Raw genomic sequence first — 16,092 nt, forward strand, 5'->3', positions numbered from 1 at the left:
AGTGTGAAAGTGAGTAGGTTCTTCCAGAGACTATTGTCATGTAAAGTTTGGGAAGTTGTGAGACTAAATGATAAACATACACTTACATGCAGTTATTTTACTACTTGCTTCGTTAATTTACATTAATCATAGAAACAGAAATGTTCATTAGAACCAGAGATAAGAATCATGTTCCTGCCAAAATTTTTTCCTGTCTCAAGAAAGATCTAATATTAGCAAATGTATAGCAGTGATTTTTCTGTTTAAAAAAATCAGAACTACTCTGTTCTCATTTTTTAGAAACAATAGGGATCTCTTACAGTTAGTGTATTATGTATAGCTTCAGTTTCTATTTAGAATAGATTTATACAGTCTTCAAAGTTCATCTTCTTTAGTAATCTTCAGCATCACCAGCACAGATGGCAAGTAAAGCACTCTCATAATGCCCTGAAGCAAAATGCTGCAAGAAAAAAGAGGAACATTTCTGTAACTGTATGTTTTCTTAATTTTCTTTCTCTTGGTGTGTGGTAAGGACTAGACTGATGATATGAGGTTTTGTAAAATACTGCACTGTTTTCCTAAGAATTCCAAGCTAAGATTGTTTTAATTTCGCATACCTTGGGCTTTGTCTGCTTGGCCACCTAGAGGCATTCTGCCTCTGAAAAGTAGGAGCAAATCTGTTTAACGCTTCTCAAGTTCAATACCAAAAAATCACAGGCAATTTCTTAGAGTTACTTCACGCTTACAGTTGGATTATAGCAACATAAAAAAGGTAAAGTGTCTTAGCAAGGGTCATTTTTGTACAATTAAACAGTGTCATAGCAAGAGTACAAGAGGAATAATTCTAAAGATTGAGACTATGTACATGCAGATTTTTATCTCAGTTTTGCACAAAAGTGATATCAGCCAAACTTTCCCAGACTGTGTGAAGGAAGGTGATACCAAGTAGTGCAGAAATTATTAATGCAAACTACTCCTCACCATATATTCTCCTACCCTGTTTATATTCTCCTCTTACTATAGGGGAGAGTCAAAATCACACAGAATGAGAGTGAGTTGAGAGTTCACTGTTCCCTGACTGAAGTCAGCCTCAGGCACTGAGAAGATATACTATTGTTTTTACACATTGCTCTTTTTTTTAAAATTTTTTTTTTTGAAAACTGAGTGATTGAAGGGAGATTAACCCTCTGTATTTTTGTGGTAGGGCTTGGCACAGTCTGTGTGGTGCCATTGCTGAATATACGCAGAAGTGTGTAAAAACTTACTTTAATGTCATGAAAGAGTGATTTCCCGTATCTCTCTTTGTATCGCTGTCGTATGGTCATCAGGTCAATCTCACTCCTGGCAATAAGAATCCTTATAACTGTTTTATTGTGAAACCCAAAATCCTAGAAAGAAAAGAAGATGAGAGCATACTTGGCAGTTGGACAATATGTGTTTGCCTATTTGTATATGCTCATATTAATAGCTAATACGTAAGCCAGTTAGTTAGGCTATCCATAAAGAGATCCAAGAAAGCGTCTAAGCATTCAAAAGTTTTATCCTACAGAGTTTTCACATGCTCAAATAATATAATTCATGTTACTGGATAACAGAGATTAACCACATATCATGTTTTAACCGTGAACTGAGAAAGTTGGGGCTGTTCAGCCTGGAGAAGAGAAGGCTGCGTGGAGACCTCATAGCAGCCTTCCAGTATCTGAAGGGGGCCTACAGGGGTGCTGGGGATGGACTATTCATCAGGGACTGTAGTGACAGGACAAGGGGTAACAGGTAAAAACTTAAACAGGGGAAGTTTAGATTGGATATAAGGAAGAAATTCTTTACTGAGAGGGTGGTGAGGCACTGGAATGGGTTGCCCAGGGAAGCTGTGAATGCTCCATCCTTGGCGGTGTTGAAGGCCAGGTTGGATGAGGCCTTGGGTGGCATGGTTTAGTGTGAAGCGTCCCTGTCCATGGCAGGGGGGTTGGAACTAGATGATCTCAAGGTCCTTTCCAACCCTAACTATTCTATGATTCTGTGATACTAACTGAAACTTTCGAATAGAAACACCTGGTGAACTGTTGTCGGTAGTCTTAGGTACTCAGTTTCTAGGCAGCTGTTGTGACTGTCGTTTTGTAGTCCATTCAAACTATACTGAAGCCAGTAATCTACCTGCAACTGCTGCCAAATGTGAATGCAGAGATTTTAAACCATTGATTTAGAATTTACATGGCTTGTATTCAGCTACGTTTTATATTAACTGTGTCCAAATAAGTTTTCATATTGTAACTGTGGAGAATGGGGACATCTAGTGACAATGAAAGTCATAAGAACAGATTTAAGGTTTGGGCAACTGACGAACAGTTTGGATCGTTTAAAGCTAAATTGTAGTTTTATCAACAGCCATTGATTCTGAAATCTTTCTCTCAAAAAAAAAAAAAAAAAAAAAAAAACGAGATGTGTTAAAAAGCTATATATAGAGAATTCAGTACATGCTTGATGGCTATATTAAATCTGTCTTATAAACCATTATGGCCTATACACTTAAAAGATTAGCCTTCACAGAGTATACTTTAATTTTACATAACATAATGCCTCATTATTTTCACTAGTGAATAAAAAGAAAAAAAAGCCAAGAAAAAGAAAATGTCTTCAGTGGCCATTAGTAAGAAGAATTTGTAGGTGTTTCTTTGCATTCACCCACTTTTCTTCTTCTCTCTCATTTGTTTTAGTATGTTAGCATGTACACACAAAAAGAACCTGCATATATACGTTGAGTCCCAAAAGAAAGTATGACCAATTTTGTATATGTAACATTAATTTATGATTTGATATTTAGTGATGCTTTTGAAAACTAGAGACAAAAATTGCATAGTAAGAAAAGTGCACATTGAGTTCTGCACAGCAGGGGAAGAGATAATCCATAGAAAAGAAAGGTTTTCATGTAAAAAATAAAAAAGAGGACAAAGTTACCAGGCAGATACTTTTTTAAGGAATATAAATATTTAAAATTTTATTGTTACTGTTACATCCTAACTGTTGCTTAGGCACTGGTGCTTTGAAATTTATGTGTGCACCAGTAGTTTTAAAACACACAATCACACCTTAAAGATTAATTGGTCTGATTTGTAAGTTCTTAAGAATAATCAACCAGACATAAGGATAGGGAAGTGAATTTGTGTGATAGGTGAAGAAGAAAGACTACTTACATGAATTGCATTATGAAGCCTATAAGCAAAGTAGGAAGGCTTGTCACGAATACAGAGAACTAGGAGAGAAGAGTTGCAACAAGTAAACTTAAGATTATTATAAAACAATTTCTGTTTGCTTTGGGCATCTATGATGTCTTGTCCAGAGATATTTTGTAATTCCTGGAAAACTTGGGGAAAAAGAAAATCTTGCTTTATTCTAGTTCATTAATAATAGTCAGTAGAAAACTGGGTAGTGTTGTCCATGACTCAGCTTAAAAGCATTTACCTGTCTTCACGAACATAACTACTTTTGTAATTTTAAAACTCTGGTATTTATTTTGGGTGGGAGCCCATTGCTGTTGCATCAAGGGACTTACTAAGTATCAGTGAATATACTCACATGGCGTCTTTGTAGAAATATTATCATTATTCTATAAATGGAAAACAAAGGCACATAAAGCTTGGAACTTTTTTATATACCACTGAAGTCCTGAAAACTTTGCCAGGTATTTAATGTGTAGATTCAGTTGGTTATGCAGTTATAATCAATCACCCAGAATTTGTAATCAGATAACAGATACCAGTTCTGCTCGGTCTGAAGCTAGTGCTGCACATATATGGTTTTAGATTTACACAAACATGGAAAAGTAGTTCACGTATTCCTTTCTAATGATCTCTGGAAATCCAGTTACACAATATAGGAGAGTAAAGTGAATAAAAAGATCAGAAAAAAAACCAACGTTTAATACATCAGAGATACCATACTAGATTTTAAGAGATTACTGCTGGTGGAAAATAATATTTTTACGTTACCTATTGCAACCAGTAATTCTTGAAAGTATCCATCATAGCATTCATTAATGGCATCTACGATGTCTTGCCCAGAGATACTTTGGAACTCCTGGAAAACTTGGGGGGAAAAAAAACCAACTTCCTTTATTCTAGTTTATTAGTAATGATCAGCTTGCCTTTGTTTTCCTTCTTACCCCCAGTACTATAACAATGGAGTTATTTTTTTCCACTTGTTTATTCTCAGTTTTTTGTTAGGCTTATATTCCCCAGGTGAGGCAATCTGAATGAACAGCCTGCAACCTGCCTTCCAGGACATTCTTTCTCTGGGTTCTCCAGTATACAATGAATGCATGCCAAAGCCTCTGTTTCACTGTGAGCTTTAATAAATTCTCTATCTAGCAACCTCTGTTTACGAAACCAGTAAGAATGTCATGTCATTAAGACAACTTCCTTGCTCAGGTTGGCTAAAATTGGCATAATGCAGGTATCCAGACACACAAATACACAGGGCTTGCTTTCTCATTTAGGAAAGGGGGAAAATTTTCAACTCGCTGTTTACTAGAAAACTTACGAAGGATTGTATTGCATGCAGAGCCCTCAAATCACTGTTGCAAAAAGAGAGCAGATCATGATAGAAGAATTAAGTTGTTGATACATGACAGCAAAGTAGTTCTAAGCTGCTGTTAGAAGTTGACATAAGAAATAGATCTGGATGCGTAGTGATAAACAGACTATTTTTCCCCTGCAGAGCAAAAGACTTTTTTCCACCCACCAGATACAACAGGTTTCTTTTCTACAGTGGAAGATCTGGATGATCTCACATAAATTTCTTGCAATCTGTAATTATGTCTGAGTACTTATTTTAAATAAAAATGTTCCATTATTCTTCTGTTTCTGTGTGTATGTTTGTTACAAGAGAGCAGATGTGGACCCTGAAGTGCTCCCATCAAAAACTTCTTTGAAACTTCCAGGGAAAAGCTATGACACAGTAATGTGTTTTCACATACAAACATTTGTTGAACATACTCCAGCTGCTTCTCCCAAGGTGTTTTCCCTCATAACAGAGTTACTTATGAAGAACATAATTAAGAAAAATCTGCCTCATCCTGCTGTGTGTCAGCTCAGTGCAGGCATAGTGTATGCTTTTCTTTGTTCATGCATTCTTCTCTCTGTTACTGGGCATCCCAATGTCTGTCCTATCTACAGATGTCTGTAGTCATCAGGCTAAGTTTCAAAATTTTGCATTACTTCCAAAATCCCATTAGTATCAGTGGGAGTTTGAGAACTCCAGCAGTTCGCACTTAGGTTTCAGGCTAATACCCTGCTGCACACTGAGCTTCTTGGTGTGTAAACCATGGTTTTACTGGAAAGTGAGATTTTTCTTTTCCACTCTTTTGTTCAAACAGCTAAACTGCTGGATTACCCATCCACAACTGCTGGTAGCTCTTGTTGCAGAGAATCATTTGCAGCATGTTTTTATGTTCGCCTGTTTTTCGCTGACATGCTTCCCATAGAATCTAATGTATCAGAAAAAGGAAAAAATGTAGAAGATTTTAAGCAAGTCCTAATTCACTTTTCAACATTCATAATTTTTATTTTTTTTTTTTATTTTTTTGTTATTTTTGAGAGGAGCACATGTTTACCATTGCATCCTGAGCAGCTGTAGAAGGATCTGTGTAACCTTCCATCCTTGTTCCCTGGGGGGAAGAAAAGATACACATATGGGCTTTTAGACTGGATCAGTGTATTCAGTGGTTGAATTTGCAACTGTAGAAAATACCTTCAAGTTGTCATGTTGTATCTTCACTTCCTCCAAGAAGAGGAACTCTGGAATGACCCGTGGTCATGTGAGTAGAAGAAATGGAGGAAGTAGGTAAGCCTATCCCTTTTTTTAGTCCCATTTTAAGTGAGCTTTTACTTTACCACCCACATCCCATCATCATTTCCAGTATTGTTGATGTTATATTGCTTACTGTAATATGTAACTATGAGGGGCAGACAAGGGTAAGAGTAACATTTGCCATTCACTGATTATTTCTTATCAATGTTCCCTCAGACCTCTTTATCAATATTTGTGCTTTAAGAAAATGAGGGCTAATAATGTAGTCCCAGATAATTTATTTTACATTTGTTCTTTTGATGAGTAAAATGTGTCTCGTTCATTTAATATAGATGAGAAGTGAGATTGCTTAACCTGTAGCTCTCCAGGTTTAAGCAGGGATAAATTTTCATTATTAGGGGGAAAAAAAATCCACCATTAGAAAAAAATACTTCCTGTTTATAGCTTCTACATTTGAAACATTTGCTCTTTATCTCTGTATGTCAGTGAAGTCTGCTGCTATTTCAGATCTTACTAAGAATGTTTTCCGCAGACACACATATATAAAAATAGATATGTCTTATATATGCTGTATTGACGTACGTACAGCATATATATTATGCTATACCTTGTGTATGCTGTTATCTCCTGGCAGTCTTTTTTGTCATTATTTGTTACTTTTGTTTAAAAAAGGACTTTTAATATAATGAGCACAGTGACTATAGTGAGAATGGGAACTCACAAAGGTGACCAACATTGTAATATAAAACTCCAAGTTGGTAACTGCCAAAGTTGGTGTGTTGATAGTTATAATTTGCCTGCGTGCAAAAGTATTGTGATTTAGCATATGCAGTAGCACGAAGAACATAGTGTTTTAAACAGAGAACTATTTAATGCTTTCTTTCATAGTCAAATGTGGATATATCTCTTTTTTTACATAATGCCTAGACTGGATTATGAACTGTATATCCTAGCAATGGAGAAAAGAGATCTTTGAAAATGAAAAGCTCATTTGTACATGCACACAGACTCCTTTTGAGATGAGACAGGTTGAGCAGAGGGCCAGTAGTTGAATATCCAGGGTCTTACTCAATAAAATAGTCTGTTGACCTTTGCCTCCATCTGAAAGCAAAAGTCAAAGTAGATGAAGGATTCAAGTTCTCTTCTTCTTTTGCTTTACGCTCTCTTTTGTTCAAAAGTGTAGCCCTGTTGAACTAGCTGTAACCACAGTCACCTTAAAATTTAAGACTTCTTAAATATTATAAAAAGTTTTTATGAATTTTTTAGAAATGCAAGTATACTACTTGTTCTTACAGTACCTGAGCAAGGTTCATGAGTGTATCTCTGAAGTGGCCTGAAGTCTCAGAATCGATATCTTGTTGAAGATCATTATTATATTCTAGGGTAAACCAAAAAAACATAATCTGAATCACAAATGAACATATTCTGAATAGCACAAACAAAGGAAAAATAAATGGGGTGCAAATACTTGTCCATTTTCTGTGGTGATTGTTCCACAGTAACCCAAAGCAGGTTCTACATGGAGCTAGGTCTGTCTGGGCCCTGCCAGGTGCTTCTGCCTGCTGGGGGGCCTTAGCCTGTGCTCTGCCTCACCTCTCCACCCACGGGTGCTGTGTGGTGACAGGATACTCAAATGGCTCATCAAGGCAGGTGAGTGGAGCATCCAGCCTGAGTAAGGACTTTTGGAAGGAAAACAGCTACTGTACTTTTTTTGAATAAAGTATGCAGAAGTCTCTGAAAAGCCCCAAATGTGTCTTCAGGGTATTTTAAATGTCATAGGCAGCAATGCATCTCAAAATACTGTGGTGTATTTTCAAATTAAAACATTCTGCTCCAGCCTTTTGAATATAGTTATAGGGGGAAGGGAACAAGTTAGTATTGAGGAGTCATTTTTGTAGTTCTGTTCCTTCAAGTGTGCTAATACTTGGGGAGAACACAAACTACTACTTTGCACTTGTAAGACACTTTACGCATTAAGTAGGCTTCTTTCATCTGGAAGATCTCCATATTTGTTCTTGAGGCTAATATATCAATTAGGCATTTTTCTTCTGTGTCTACTCCCTGTGTGGAAAGAATTAAGTATGAAAAGTTGTTAGTAGAAACCACAGCTTTTAGAAGAAAGCAGTACTGTGCTTATCAGAAGTAACAAAAGAATGAAAAGCAGTTTCTGTTGGAGCAAAGCAGAGTGTACTTTTGCATAGTCTACCTGTTTAAATAGAAAATTACTTCAGATGAGTAATAGAGCCCTGTATTTCAAATATGTTCCTACTTGATCTGAATTGTAGTATGTACATTAACAAGAGGGGAATGAAGCAAGACTGGTGTTGACAGAAACATAATGGGCAGAATTTTAGAGCTTTAGTAAGAATTTGAAAGAAATCAGATGCAAAGATTGAGCATATATCCCCAGCAAGCAAGTGTTCAGGCAATCTGAAGTAGATATGAGCACAACTATTACGTTTTGATTATTTTTTTTTTTTTAATTGTATTTTTTATTTATTTAGGAATATTAATGGACTCTAATGTCTACTGCAGAACTTGTTATTTAAGGTAAGCATTATGGTCATGTATGCAGAGCTGCAAATCACTGTATTTTCCCACAAAATTTGAGTTAATTTTCTAAACTTGAATTGAAACAAGATATGCTGCTTCTAATACGCACAGGTGTGGTGTTGGTGAGTATTCTGCATTTAGGATAATGGGGAGAACATGACATTGAGCCTGAGCCTGGAGAAACACATGGCGTGTTTTTTACTTTGGCTGTATAAATCCAGGTCAAGACAGAAAGTTAAGAAAATTTAACTTTGAGCTACATTTAGAAAAAATATACCTTCAGCAATCTTGTCAATAGTTTTAATAAAAATCATGCCTGCAGTGCTACCAGTGGTATTTCACAATTCTTTAATGCCAACCACAATTAAAAATGAAGCAGTAGTTCTAAAAAATGCATTGGTTTAACTGTCTGAAGGACAAGAAAAAAACTTGTTTTTTCTTTTTTGGTGTTTCTCCAATTAATTTTGTTTGTGACATACATACATGCTTGCGGGATCAGGGCCTTTTCCCTGTATAAATATTTCTTCAGTTATTGAGTTTACCATGGGTATTAAATGGGTTGTATTTATTACATGACAAGGGTATTATTGATGATGGTTTTAGCATACTGATGAATAAACTTTATATAGCACTGTATTTCTGATGACCTACAGTACTATGTAGTAGTACACTATCCAGTATATTAACTTCCAGCTGTTTATCAACAGTTTGAATGTAAAAAAAATCAATTTAACATGTTCAGTACTGTAATTAGTGATTGAGACTCTTAAGAAATGCTGATTTTGACAGGTACCTTCAAGGCATGCCAGAGCTCGTGGGCATCATAGGAGGCAGGTGGATACATCAAGCCAACCATGACTTCTTTCAAGTGATGAGACAGATTCTCCTTTAGGTCTGTTATCAGATCCTTGAAAATAAAAAGAAAAGGCATAGACAGAATTATTTCAGTAGTCACGCTTGATTAGGACAACTTTAAAAATGTATTTCTGATTTTCTTTGCAAATGAATAAAGATGAACTATTGAAGATTAATTCTGGCTAAAATTAAGTAGGAAAGATATTTTTTTAAATAGTACCTGCTTCTTCTAATAGTATGGATGAGATGACAATAGATACACAAGCCAGCAGACCACACAGGATTGTTGATTTTTGGTTCATTAGAAGACAGAAGAAAATTCAGGGCTTTAAGTGCTACTACTACTTAAAGGCTCATCAACTTGAATACCACTGCAAAGCATCTGAAGCTCCCTTGGCAGATTCCCTGTGTGAATCTGTGGGAGCAAAGCACCTTTGGAATTCAAATCCCATGAACACAGACAGTTTCTTGTGCCTTTTTCAGTGTTACCTACTATGTGAATAATTTAAATCATCCACATTGCTTCTAATACATAAAAATACCTGCTTTGGATTACTGGTTATGTGCTCCAGTTTGTGTGTATATTACACTCAAAGCGAATTCACAACTTTTGACAGATGCTGAATTAATAAAAAGTAACCCTCTTCTTCCTTCACATGTGTCTCAGTACTTGCTTGCCAGGTACCTGAGTAATGGATGGGAGTTTCCTCCTCACTCTCCCCTTTCCCAATAGCATACTTCAAAACAGTGCAAATGCCAGAGCTTGTTTGTTACACTGTTACAGTTTCTGATTAAGAGGATACTTGTGCAGTCATTTTTTTTATGTGTCTTGCATATGGTACTAGGCAGCTGTCAGATATTTTCTGACCTAAGTCTGAACTTAAAGGAGTACCAAAAACAGTTCCCATGATAGAAACTATTGGTTTTAGAGCTGCAGCTTTTTCAAGCCTGTAAGTTGGTTTTGATATATATCTGAATATAATTAAATTAGTAGCTACAGCAGCAATGCATGGAGACTTATACACATTAAAAATTGAATTTATGATGAAGAAACATACACAGTCTTCAGTGAAAGCACATTGGATGCGTTTGACAGCCACTAAATCACACATGAAATAGAAATTAATTCATTAAGACTTTACTTCTGACTAGATGCCTGTGGGAAAATGGATTAGTAATAGTTAAAAATTACTTCTGCAATCAGAACTAAGGGAAATACTGAAAAATAAGAAAAGACAACTAGGTTGTCATTAGTAACAATTCCTAATCATCTCTGCCGTAGAGGGCCTGAAAGGCTAATTATAAGAAGAAATCTTAAGTCCAGTTCTGCTTCTGACATGTCATGCTTTACATTTGTCAAATGAATGAGAACGGTAGCAACCATATTGAGCAGACTGAATTGAAATTAAGAGGGTGGAGGATTGGACTGACAGGTTTACTGTAGATGAAACTGAAAAGGCTAAAATTGTTACTGCCTAGCTGTGTCTTCTCTGTTGTGCAGAGTTTGCCACTCATAAGCTGAGACTGCCAAATGGCACATTTGCCCAATGCAGTATGTCCTGTAATAATGGATTACAGCCAGTGAAATGCTATCACCAGTGTGTGCTGAAGTGTCTTCTGAAGTGTAAACTGCAGCAATTCAGGGCAAGACACATTCCATCCTTGAAAACTGCTCAGCTATCCAAAAAAGAAAATACACTGTTCTATTGGTGAACAGACAAATGGTGTAACACGCTACCACATCAGCAGTTACTGTGGGGTTTGTGAATGATCCATTTCTAGTTAACTCTAAGGCTGATGGCTACATGGTAGTGTTTCTGCAAACTCACTGTCCTCACTCATGCTGATGGATTCAATGGCAACTGTACACTGACCTTCAAAGCATTTTCCAGTGAGCCATTAGTTTTTCAGTCTTGAGGAGAAGAAAAAAGTTGGATTTTTTTTTTTTTAATTTTGGCTGTCTTCTGTGAGGGGAAGGGCATGTCTGGTCAATTTAATCAGAGTTTTTTTCTTTGCCTTTCCGATACAGCACTTTTCATCGCTAGATTTCACAGGGATTTTACAAAAGGTGTTGCTGTTATTTTTGTCCTTATATACTTATTTTGTCTTTATATAGCTGAGGTAACTGAGGAAAATGCAGGCATTTTAACTTTCCCAAATTCATTTAGTTAGCAATAGTAGATCTAAAATAGAATGAGGATAGCTGTCTCTGTGTATGTTTTTATATATAGCAAATATGGGTAATTTTGTTTTGGTGTTTTTCTTTTGGTTCTTTTTTTTTTTTTTTAAAGCTGTCTTTTTATGTCTTGAAAGAAGCTTGTGGAAGGTGGAAGCGAGGACAGACAAGCTGGGAAGAATACAGGGACATTGTCTGGAAACCGAGGGATCAGGTCAGGAAAGCTAAGGCCCAGTTAGAATTGAGTCTGGCCAGGATGGCCTCACGCAAAGAGTTGTGGTCAATGGCTCAATACTTATTAATTGACCAGTAGTAACTGGTGTCCCTCAGTGGTCAGTTGGTGACATCTTTGTTGGTGACATGGACAGTGGGATTGAGTGTGCCCTCAGCAAGTCTACCGATGACACCAAGCTGTGTGGTTCGGTTGATACGCCGGAGGGAAGGGATGCCATCCAGAGGGACCTCGACACGCTTGTGAGGTGGGCTGATGCCAACCTGATGAAGTTTAACCATGCCAAGTGCAAGGTCCTACACCTGCATCGAAGCAATCCCAGGCACAGCTACAGGTTGGGCAGAGAAGAGATTCAGAGCAGCCCTGTGGAGAAGGACTTGGAGGTGTTGGTCAATGAGAAAATGAATATGAGCCGGCTTCAGTGTGCGCTCGCAGCCCAGAAATCCAACTGTATCCTGGGCTGCATCAAAAGGAGTGTGACCAGCAGGTCGAAGGAGGTGATCCTGCTTCTCTACTCTGCTCTCGTGAGACCTCACTTGGAGTATTGTGTGCAGTTCTGGTGTCCTCAACATAAAAAGGACATGGAACTGTTGGAACAAGTCCAGAGGAGGGCGGTGAGGATGATCAGGGGACTGAAGCACCTCCCATATGAAGAGAGGCTGAGAAAGTTGGGGCTGTTCAGCCTGGAGAAGAGAAGGCTGCGTGGAGACTGCCTAGCAGCCTTCCAGTATCTGAAGGGGGCCTACAAGGATGCCAGAGAGGGACTTTTCATCAGGGACTGTAGTGACAGGACAAGGGGTAACGAGTTTAAACTGAAACAGGAGAAGTTAGATATAAGGAAGAAGTTCTTTACTGTGAGGGTGATGAGGCACTGAAACAGGCTGCCTGAAGAAATGGTAAATCTCTGGCAGTGTTGAAGGCCAGGTTGGACAGAGCCTTGGTTGACATGGTCTAGTGTGAGGTGTCCCTGCCCATGGCAGGGGCGTTGGAACTAGATCGTAAGGTCCTTTCCAGTCCTGACCATTCTATGATTCTAAATTTTTTGAAACACCTGTCAGAGATTTGTAAATTTAACATTAAGCAGCTCAGAGGAATATTGTGCTTAGAGTATGAATGGAATTACATGGTATGAGGTCTGAGAATGTTGGTGCTTGAGATGAGAATATAAACCAGTGCGTCAGATACAACTACTTGTAATTGCTGGTATGGTGTTTCTCTTTGGTGTTTCAACCCAAATGCAATACTACTTTACTGTGTATTCCAGAAAACTATAAGAAGTAATGCAGAACCCCCCAAAATCACGTAGACAAAGAAATAAGTCTGTCCAGAAATTCTGCTTTAGTCAGTAAAGGAGGAGAATGAACTAGGAACTGTTCATGCCCCTTTATTTGACTTTGTGAATGGAGATGTACTTCTGCTGTTATATAAATGACAATATGAAACTTTCAGAGGTATCAGTAGTTACATGAGCAAAGTTGTGTGCCAGTTTGTTGGTGCCAGCCAGCTGCCTGACAGGCTTTTGATTCCAGTGATTGACCTGAGAGAAGGGCTGAGCAGCTGCATTGGATACAGGAGAGACAGAAGTAATGAAAGTACAAAGCACTGTGTCATACCCTGCCGTACATGTCTCTGTATGCCTCAGCAATCATAAGTCGCTGTGAATTGCAGCGCTGCGTGAGGATATCAATCAGCACATCTTTTTCACAACCTGTAAAGGAAGCACAAAACATACTCTTAAATCAACAGTGTTGTTACATACTTAATTTGTGATTATTCATGTTTTGTTCAAGAAAATTAAAGTTATTTCTTGAAAAAACAGATAAATGGATTAATATCCTGCTGGTATTTACTAACATCAGTGATATTTACAGTGCTTATATACCTTTCATTTGGTGGTGTAATACTAGCAAAAAGTGAAGTAGCCTGTTATTATCAGATGTATCACCATCTCTCTGAAGCTCAATGGATTTGAAAGCATCAATAAAACAGGTAGAGGCTTTCATCTATTCAGAACAGGGCACATTAGCAGAGTTTGTGGCTGAGCCTGGGAAGTCATACTTGTATGCCTTATTGATATTGAATAAATTGTCATTTCAGGATTAGGGATCTCTTATGGGGATGAAAAATTATGGTCAGACCATTTGAAAAACTGAAAGATACATATTTTCAAAGGAACTGTATAAGTTATGAAGTTTTTTAAAAATAAAATATTTTCACCCATTTCCAAGGGCATATTATTGAAGGTTACCTATGATCTTTTGCTTGATGGCTAGAGAATACTGCGAAACTTCTATAATGAATTAGTATTTACTGCTTATGAAAAAGAACATACTCTGAAAACCATTGTATAACTTAAAAAGTTTCTTTCATCCCAAAAGTTGGCTCTTGAAAATTTCAGATGCCTGAGTATTTTAATGAAATCCAGCATAAATGTATCTCCAGGTATAAATCAATTGACTTTATCATATTTGCAGCAGAGATGAATTAGGCTGGAAAGCATGGGAATCAGCTAGCATCTGAATGGAGTAGAGCAAACTCTCAAGTTTCTCACTCATTGTTATATAGGCATATATATATATGTGTTACAGATACACATTCTGTTCCTATTACAGCTTCTTTAGGCAGATTTTATTATATGATCTATAACTGACAGGCTTAATTTTGACACAAATGTAATTGGACATTGAATATATATATTTTTTTAAGCTGGCAGAGGAAGTTTCTATTTGCTCATTATGCAGCAGGTTGACTTCTCTTTCTTCTGGATCATCTAGCCACAATTACATCAGCTTTTTAGTAAGACTGATTTAACATCAGTCTGATTCATTTCCGTCAGACTCACAAAATGGAAGTATTGCTGCAACCGTACAAAGGCTTTCTTACTACATTTTTTAGAAAAGAATGATCACTAGGAATCTGTACAGTCTATATCATCTCTACAGTAAAAGACAAGAATAATTCAGGAAAAGTTTAAAAACCTAAATAACTTTATTCTTTTGTGTAGTACCAGTGGTGTCAGTGGGACAGTATGTGACTGAACATTCTCACAAGAATGAATGTCATGTGGAAGATTCAGGGTCAGGTTGTCAGTTCCTCTAAAGGCTATAGAGACTTAAACTTCTCTGAGGCTGAACTTCTGATTTTGCCAGGGGTCCTTTAAATTATAGCTTTGTTCCACAGACTTTGTTAGGTAAATGAAAAGTGAGGTTAACACACATGTATTTACAGTATTAAATGAAGACAATCATTTCTGCATTGTCGTATAAGCGGCATGGCATTAAAAGTACTGTTTGAAGTTTAGCAAATTGTTTAAAACTTTTCATCTGTAGCCAACTTAATCGGAAAGATACTTCATATTCCCCTTGATCAATAATTCTCATTGTGCTTCATTTGACTTTAAGTCTGAGTCCTTACATTTCCATTAAAGAAACTGAAAACAGAGTGCAAGATTTGATGCTGTACAACCTTGTGAAAAGCCCAAGGGATATAAAAATTCTGATGCAGAAACCAATTTTAATGTGAGGAAAATGTTTCAGGTAGTAAAAAAAAGGAAATCAATATTCTGACCCTCAGCAATACCAACAATGTTCAACAGGAAAACTCAAAGATCTAAAAAGAGAACAATGCTTTTGATGAACACTTTTTTTTTTCTTGATACATAGACTGAAAGCAAAAATTACTCCTGAGTGAAATATAATACTGTAACTTTCTACTCCATTTATTTTTATTTCTTGATGACTGATTAAAAGACTTAATAGTCCCTGGTAATAATTAATTCTTGAAGTTACAATTACAAACCTTTCCTTTTTTGGCCTTCACTGTAGTGATATAACACAGAATTCTGTTTTCTTTTTCTTATTTTCTCAAGCAAAGCATTCATTACTGTAAGTGTTGGTACAGATTTTAGATTAATCTCAATCACCTCTTAGTTTCTGTAAATGCAAATATGTTACTTGTTTGGACATCATCAGTGTCTTATTGTGACCTTGAAGAATCAACAGATATTTGGTGACATTTTTAATTTTATGAACTTTTATTTTGTCTAATGCTTTTTACTTTCTGAGAACTTTCTAACACCCGCATCCCCCCAACAACAACAACAAAAGTGTTAGGATTAGTCATGATACTCACTGATTCCCTGTAGGGCTCCTCCTAGCAACTGGGCATCCATAACAGGATTAAAATTTGGAGCAGGAAAAATGGTTCCTTGTGTCAGCTAAAGGAGAAAGCAGCCTTTAACTAAGGTGATCTACATCTGTAACACTTCATATATGATTCTATTGAAAACCAACAATCATAACATTAAATTGACCTTGCTTCATGGGGAACAGGATGCAGAAAGTTTTGAATTTATGAAACAGAACCTAAACTTGCAGTAAGTCCTGGGAAAACAGATGATATTTGAAGAAGTCACCCCTAGCATGAGTTAGGCCTGAAAAAAAAAATAAACTAATGCTAAATAACTTTTTTGCATTAAAATGTAATCACGTTT

General features: G+C 36.8%; 1 protein-coding gene across 1 annotated transcript; it reads right to left on the reverse strand.

The window, feature by feature from the left end:
- Positions 1–370: 370 nt before the first annotated feature.
- Positions 371–15,804, reverse strand: ANXA10 (annexin A10; the record flags this gene model as incomplete). Its single annotated transcript, XM_080634633.1, has 11 exons — positions 15,732–15,804; positions 13,214–13,308; positions 9,131–9,244; positions 7,755–7,845; positions 7,083–7,162; positions 5,588–5,641; positions 5,368–5,461; positions 3,966–4,061; positions 3,171–3,229; positions 1,245–1,367; positions 371–439 (listed from the first exon to the last, which is right to left on the reverse strand). The coding sequence occupies exons 1-11, from the start codon at positions 15,769–15,771 to the stop codon at positions 371–373; spliced, it is 915 nt and encodes a 304-aa protein (XP_080490759.1). The 5' UTR covers positions 15,772–15,804.
- Positions 15,805–16,092: the final 288 nt, after the last annotated feature.

This window comes from Psittacula echo, assembly GCF_963264785.1.
Source record: "Psittacula echo genome assembly, chromosome: 1".
Lineage (NCBI taxonomy): Eukaryota > Metazoa > Chordata > Aves > Psittaciformes > Psittacidae > Psittacula > Psittacula echo.